Source organism: Cannabis sativa, chromosome 3, assembly GCF_029168945.1.
Source record: "Cannabis sativa cultivar Pink pepper isolate KNU-18-1 chromosome 3, ASM2916894v1, whole genome shotgun sequence".
NCBI classification, from domain to species: Eukaryota; Viridiplantae; Streptophyta; class Magnoliopsida; order Rosales; family Cannabaceae; genus Cannabis; species Cannabis sativa.
The window spans coordinates 10,474,911-10,483,257 of NC_083603.1; the positions used below are offsets into that span (position 1 = coordinate 10,474,911).

The 8,347-nt window shown below is 31.6% G+C and overlaps 1 protein-coding gene across 1 annotated transcript; it reads right to left on the bottom strand.

Annotated features, from left to right (window-relative positions):
• Positions 1-3,315: 3,315 nt before the first annotated feature.
• Positions 3,316-3,816, bottom strand: LOC133035910 (ethylene-responsive transcription factor ABI4-like). The gene has a single exon (XM_061112352.1). The coding sequence runs from the start codon at positions 3,814-3,816 to the stop codon at positions 3,316-3,318; it is 501 nt and encodes a 166-aa protein (XP_060968335.1).
• Positions 3,817-8,347: the final 4,531 nt, after the last annotated feature.

Genomic DNA, 8,347 nt, shown 5'->3' on the forward strand with positions numbered 1-8,347 from the left:
ATACACATATATACAGAAATACATACATATACTAATACACACATACATACACAAATATATACATATAAACATTAAAAAAAATTAAAATTAAAAAAATTAAAAATACCTTAAATAAATTGGAAGAGGTGGGGCTTGGTGGTCTGCGGTGGTGGCTGGCGTAGCTCGGCCGCCGTCGATGGTGGTGGTGGCCGACGGTGGTGGTGGTGTTGGAGGTGGTGGTGGTGGTTTTTTTGAAGAGAAAAAGAGAGGGATTGAGAGGGATTGAGAGAGGGGGTTAGAAATTGAGAGAGATTGATAGAGAATGAGAGAGAATCAAAGAGAGATTGAGAGAGGGGGGCTAAGAGGTTTTCTCTGAAAACCTGGGCAAAAAAATGAAAAATAGGGGAGAAGAAGGGGGCTTCGTGCTCCTAATTCATATATATACTTTTACCGGCGCATCCAATTCGCCGGTAAAAGTGTTTTTAAAATCTGACCTAAGTAGCCAAAAACGAGCGTTTAAGTAAATACTTTTACCGGCGCACAATTGGCCGATAAAAGTATTTTCACTTATCACATCAAAATCCACACGTTTCTTTTAACACTTTTACCGGCGCAATGGTGCGCCGGTAAAAGTATTCTCACCTACCAAGGAAATCCACGCGGGAAGTTTCCCTCTCTTTTTTTGAGACTTTTACCGGCGCAATTATGCGCCGGTAAAAGTAAACAAGCGCCACAATAAATGAAATGAAAGGCGGCAAACTTCTCGCGCCTGTTGGCACTTCATTTGGTAACTTTTACCGGCGCATATTCAGTATTGCGCCGGTAAAACCTTTACCGGCGCATTTGACGAACTGCGCCGGTAAAAATGTCTTTTCTTGTAGTGATGGGAATTATCATATAACTAATAAAGATGTAACAGCGTGCTAAACTAAAATAAACTCAAGTATGTAAATTTTGTAAACTAATGTGTACGTAATTAAAGTATTCTAAATTTCTAAAATAATATTAATTTAATTTAAATCAAAGTAATAGGTGTGGTGCATGATTATTCTTAATTAAAAGATTTAAGTTTTATAAATTATAGTTAGTTGTTATTACAAATTGTAATCAATGTGGGAGTATTATTATTGTCACTATATATAACAACCATATTCACGTAATTATAATACGGCTAATAATTGTGCATCATTATATAGTAAGATCTTGACTTTTTAATTTTCATACTATGCTTTAAGGGCCCGTTTGGTATGCAGGATTGGACTGGATTGGACTGGATTGGACTGAAAGGATTGGACTGGACTGGACTGGACAAGATTGGATTATGCTGAAAGTAATCCTACATTTGGTTTAAGAATAGACTGGATTATTTTATTTGTTTCCTTTTAGAAAAAGAAAAACTTAAATTAAAATAAAAATATATAATAATAAATTAAAATTAAAATATATAATAATAAATAATTTGTAGCAAAAAAATAAAAATAAAAATTAAATTAATTAGAAAATAAAATAAAATAATGTATCCTATATAATTAAATATATATCATAAATATATAATAAAATATTTTATTATATTTTATTTAATAAATAATTAAAATAGTAAAATAAAAATACTTGAATAATATAAAATTGTTAATCTTAACACTAATTTAATCACTAATTTAACATAAATATTAATTTTTTAAAATATTTATATAAACTTTCCAGTAATTTAAAAATAATATATAATTTTATTGTCATACCATTTTTCTTAGAATCAATTTAAGTAACTATTGCTTAATTAATAATATTTTAAAATTTTGAAAACTTATGTATAATAATTCAAAATTATACATTTTCACTAATTTTAATAAATAAATTTTTAAAAAATTTATAAATAAATGTGTGATAATTATTTTATTTAAATTCTTATTAAATTTAAAATATATTAATAAAATTAAAATTAAAAAAACGATAAAAAAAATCTCACCTGCATGGGATTATTTATCCCACCCTGCTGGATGGGATAAATATTCACGAATATATGAGGTTAGCTGGATTAGTTATCTTGACTTCTAACATGCCCAAACACTGGATTGGATAAATTAGTCTGTTTAATCCAATTCACTCCTGCGTACAGTTTTTGCTTATGACACCCTCACATATTGTGAAAAACTATAAATATTAACATAAGAAAAATAACTTCAAGTTTCCAAAAGAACAAGTCATCACACTATTTTTGCATCAAAAACTCAAAAACATGCCAATTGTCCATCAAAAATGCCTATTGGGAGGAATAATCTATCAAGATTGGGGAGCAAGATGTAGTTTGGAAGTGGATCTACCAAATTAATTAATGCTATTTTCATCTTAATCACACTCACTACAAAAAATCTTACTTAGTCATAACAAAACTTGTAACTAAAAGTAAAATTGTTGTGACTAATTATAATCACCATTCTTATGTTGTGAATAAAATGTCTGTGGCTAAAAGTATTAGTCACAAAAATCACAATTTGTTGTGACTAAATGTATTTTTAGACACAATAGGTGTTGTAACTAAAACTAAATTAGTGACAACTTGTATCTAAATACTATGTTTTAGTCACAAGTAATTTTTTGTTGTGACTAAAAGTCACATTTAGTCACAAAAAATTTATGTTGTGACTAAAAAATTATCATTAAAGGTTCCCGTTTTTTTGTAGTGACTGAAGACCCTCTACATTTCTTTGCTCGGTTTCGCTTTGCTATGTCCATGGCCAGCCTTTAGGTGATGTAGGCAATGCGTGCGCTTTAGACCCTAAGAGCCTCAAAATTATGAAAAACAATTTATTAATATATAGATAAAATATTTAATAATAAGAGAATATATTAAAATAGTATTTAGCATAGTGGTGTAGAGTGTTATTTTAAGGGATATTGGCGGCTAAACTACCTGAACTTTACGGTTTGTAACACTTAACCACAAAAACTGAATTTTTGGCGGCTAAACTACCTAAACCCTGATTCCGTTTCGCTCTGCACACCTTCGTCCAAAAATCACAGTTAAGTGCCACGATGGACTGTCCACGTGTACACACTTGTACACGTGGCAAATTTTTAGTGGTCCACGTAATATTAGTTTTAAAATATAATTATAAATATTTAAAAAATTAAAAAATAAAAAAAAATTATGTTTTTTTCTTTTTTATTGTTTTTAATTTTAAAAAATTAATTTTTTTTTTACTTTTTTTTTTTTTCTTTTTCTTCTTCTTTCTTCTTCTTCTTCTTTCTTCTTTCCTCTTCTTTTTCTGCAGAAACCCTCCCAACCCAATAAACAAACCCTATTCCTTTAAAGAAAAAATCAACAAACTCTAATTCTCAGTTCTGTTCAACATTAATTGGGGTTATTAATTGGGCGAGGGAGCAAAGGAAAAAGGTCTGAGTAGAAGAAGAAGAAGTTGACGAAGAGGTTGAAGAAGAAGAAGATCCTTTATCCGAAGACGACGATTGAGAGGATGAGCCACAGGGCTGGAGATTAAGCTGTGTGTGTGAGCCGTAAAGAATGATGGCAGCTCTGTCGTAGGCACGTGTGACATCTTCGGCGGTAGCGAACGTTCCTAGCCATTTCCTGGTTCGTTTCCTAGGCTCGCGGATCTCGGCTACCCATTTTCCCCAGCTGCGTTGCCTCACTCCTCTGTAACGGAATTTATTATTGTTTGGGCCACCTTTGCCTTTGCTTTTCGTGTGTTCTTTCTTGGCAGTAGCTGTACAAGTAGTATCGCCGGTGGGTACAGCTTCTGCAGTAGTAGTAGTAGTGGTATTAGTGGTGTGGAGATGGGGACCGGGTTGGGATGAGGTTGACGAAGAAGAGGAGTCCATAAGGGTTAGAGTTTGTTGATTTTTTTTGAAGGAATAGAGTTTGTTTATTGGGCTGGGAGGGTTTTTTGATTTTTTGCAGAAAAAAGAAGAAGAAAGAAGAAAGAAGAAGAAAAAGAAAAAAAAAATAAAAAGAAAAAGTAAAAATAAAAATAAAAATTCTGATTTTTTAATTTTTTTTTAAATATTTATAATTATTTTTTAAAACTAATATTACATGGACCACTAAAAAATTTGACACGTGGACAGTCCACCGTGGCACTTAACTGTGATTTTTGGATGGAGGTGTGCAGAGCAAAATGGAACTAGGGTTTAGGTAGTTTAGCCGCCAAAAATTCAGTTTTTGTGGTTAAGTGTTACAAACCGTAAAGTTCAAGTGGTTTAGCCGCCAATATCCCTTAATTTAAAATAAGAAGGCCATGGGATTGATTCCCAACTTCTACTTTTTAATTTTTTTTTTAGAAATTTTAAATATGGAGCATTGAAACCTTAAATTTTTAAGAACTTTAAAAAGTATTACCATTACATTAAAGTATTAGAATTAATATTTTAATAATGATTAAAATATTTATATAGGGCCTTAAAATTTAATTTCGTTTTAAGTCCTATATACTTTATATACTTTAGGACAAGTTAGGTATTTACTAGTTTTAGTACTGGTTTAGAACTTTAGATAAAGAAAGTATAATTGAGTTTTTGCTTTGCTTTGTTTCAATCATTGAAGTTATTTTGGATTATAAGTGGAGTTTTGATGTTTTCATGTTATATAATTACACATTGCAAACTACAATATTATTTATCATAATAGGATATATGTGTTGGAAATTATTTTACCAGGATCTTAGATCTACTCACAAGTATGTTGTTTAAACATCCTAAATATGAACTTTCTAAAACGATAAATTAAACACATATAAAGTTAAGAAAACCTTACATTGATGCAGCGGAATTAATGTCTCCTTCCACTCAATTCTCTAACCCTTGAATCCTTTCTATAGCAGAGTATAATCAAGATCTGAGCCCGAATGCCCTTCTTCTTCAAGTTTGATCCTTCACAGTCTTCCAATCTATGATTGAGTTACTGCTTGCTGTGTGTGGGCACTTACTCTTTCACTAGGGTCACGAAAAAGATGAAGAAGAAAAGAGAGAGGGTTTCGGCCAAGGTGTAGAAAGTGGGGAAGGCTCAGTTTTCTGAAGAGAGAAATTTCTGTCAGAAAGATGATCTGAAAACTTGTGATTTGACTGAGCCATCACTTTCTATTTATAGGCAACTACTAGGTCTAGGTTTAGAATTATTTGGCATTAAAATAATGAAAATAATAATTTGAAAAATCATCATTAAGTGGCCGGCCATATGGTGTTATTGGGCCTTACTTAATTTTGCAACTTTATCAAATTTTATCTCTATTTTCTCAAAAATGCCAATTTTCCAATTCTAACCTTTTAAATGCCAAAACTAATTATTTAATAACTAAAAAAAGATTATTAAATAATATTGTCATTTAATTTAATTATTAACTAGACATATAAAGTCTATTAATAAATAAATAAACCTAGAAAACTCTTTTCCTTACAATTTCACCCATGTTTAGTGAAAATTCATAAAATTAGACATAGTCTAACTTTAGAATTATAATTGACCAATCACGAATCAATTAATGAGTCTTACAAGCAGAATGTTCTCAACTAGAATGGGGACCATGGATCTATATGCTGAGCTTCCAATAAGTGAACCAAATTTACCAAGTAAATTCCTACTTATTAATTCTTCGTTGAATCCACTCTTAGAACTTAGAATTGCACTCTCAGACTTATATAGAGCATATTGTATGTTTAACGATACCAATATACTATCTCATTTAACCATTGTTATAATCTTATTGTGATTTAAAGATCCTCTATATAGATGATTTACATCGAGATGAGATTTCTTTACCGTTCTCACCCCTCAATGTATTTTTCCCCTTAAAACACTTAGCTACCTGTAAATGGTGTTTAGTGATCTAATGATTAGTCAGTTAAACAAGAGCTCATCCATTTACTTCTATTTCCTAAGCTCGAAGGGAATCATCACTTGACTTCTATACACCAGTAGAAGCTATAGATTCCATATTTATGTTCAGCACTCCCACTCAATCATACTATCATGTTCTCGAAATATACGTATCACCCTGACCCGAAAGTAGGCTTAACTAATAAATCTAAGAACATGAATAGCACTCCTGAGTTGAGCCCAAGCATATCAGGATTTAGATTCTTTTAATCTTAAGATCAACTACTGATATTGACTTGGAAAGATATGTATAACGGTAAGTTTGTAATATCTTAACTTAGTTGCAATATCGGTCCAGTCCAATGTATACTCCATACATTCGAAACTAGTATACTTTACTAATGTCCTAGAAAGAACATAACACTTACTCCAAGTGTAAGTACACATCATCGCTGATTATCACATTAGTGTAAATCCAATAACACTGATGAAACAGGGACCAAAACTTTTGATTCATATGATCACAATCACATTCCACTGTGTTGACGATACTGTAATTGTGAATAAACATATGATCTGGATTTAACTGATTTTGTGTGTATGAATGTAATAAACATATTAAACATATTAAACTATTAGCATGTAAAATTCATGCAAACATCAATCACTTCAAAATTCTTATATTGATAACTAATCAGATTGTAAAGAGTTTTATTTAGGGCGTAAAACCCAACAATATGTTCACATAATTATATGAATTAGTAGGGATAAATTATATGTGGGACCAAATTTTAGATTAATGATTTATACATAATTAATTAGAATAATGATTCATCATATATTTTATTTATTGAAAAAACTAATAAATCAAACAACTATTTGTACAACATAATAGATCTATAAGGGTTTGCAAAGGAAATTAAAATTTGAAAAGGAAAGCAATTAATCTATAAGGGTTAGATTAATATGTTGTTCCTTTAACAGATTCTTTGCCTATCATTCCCCAGGTACATATTGTCTTTTATCTATTATACTCTGTTTTCAGTGTGATTTTCCTTCAAGCTTGGTGCATTAATATATTTGCCTAGGATATATGCTTAAACACACACACGTAGTACACATACAACACACACAAAATCCATTATCATTTTATTGGAAAAATATGTCCACTACTATTGTTTTTTATTTTATTATTCTTCTTTTTAGTATGAAATTTCTTGAAAAGTATTCATAAGATTGCTCTGATTTAAATATATTTATGATGACAGTTGTCCCCAACAACATCACATTTTGAGGCTTGTCAATTTGTAGTAGAGGACCATAAAGCACAGTTGTACTTACAGATTGTTCAATGACTTGAATGTTTAGCCTCCAATATGCTTGACTCAGATAGCAATTTATGTAATTTTTTTTGTAAATTTAATTGTCTAATATGCTGATTTCTCTTTCATTTTGTTAGATTCTTGGTATAAAACTATTCTTCTCTCTCTCTCTCTCTCTCTCTCTCTCTCTCTCTCTCTCTCTCTCTCTCTCTCTCTCTCTCTCTCTCTCTCTCTCTCTCTCTCTCTCTCTCTCTCTCTCTCTCTCTCTTATGGTTGCACAAAGATTTATTTTGCTGTAATATATTTACTAATTTCATTTTGTTACTTTTAATGTTTTTTGTAAAGTCCTTTTTTGGCAAGTTAGGTGACAAAATAATTTTTCCTTTTTATGGTAAGATTGCTATGCATTCATTTTCGAAATCTTACCTCTTTTATTCGGTGATAAGTTTCTATTTTCCTTGTTTGGAAAGTTGCACTTTCAGCTGAACTTTCCTTTGTTGAAAACTTCTCAAAAGAGAAGGAATTCTCTTTTGGAAAGTTGTCCTTTTAAGGGAAACTTTGATTATTGCCTTTTCCTTATTAATTTCGATTGTATCTTGATACAATCAGAATATCTAATCTGTTTTTGGCAGGAATCAAGCTTTGAAAGAAGATCGGACCCGATTTTAGTAAGTTTCCCGTTTCTGGGCAGATCTGCTTCGTCAGCAACCGAATTTGATGTAGCAGATCGTGTTTGTTTTTGGAAAGTCTTTGTTCAGCTCCTAATTCGATCTTGTGGTTGCCTCTTTGGTTTCTATGATCTATAAATAGAGCCTAGAGAGCAACCATTCGAATTACCTCTTCCATTATTCATTTTTTATATTTATCTTTTGAGAGAAGAGAGTCTTTCTTTGTTTTGTGAGAGCCTAGTTGTTCATCTAGGTTCTAGTTGTTCTATTTCTGTTCTTACTCTATCCTAGAGGTTGTGAAGAACTACTTGACTGAACAAGAGATTGGTCTTCGGGAGAAGACTTGATAAAGCCTTACTTCGGGAGGAAGTAAGCACTTGGTCTTCGGGAGAAGACTTGTTGAAGCCTTACTTCGGGAGGAAGTAAGCACTTGGTCTTCGGGAGAAGACTTGTTGAAGCCTTACTTCGGGAGGAAGTAAGCACTCACACTTCAAAGACGAAGGGAGTTCGGGCTTGAAGGTGTTTCAAGAAGTCAGATTCATAAAGTGGAT

Excerpts from the sequence above, each read along its gene's own strand:
- LOC133035910 (XM_061112352.1), bottom strand. The coding sequence starts at position 3,816 with ATGGACTCCTCTTCTTCGTCAACCTCATCCCAACCCGGTCCCCATCTC.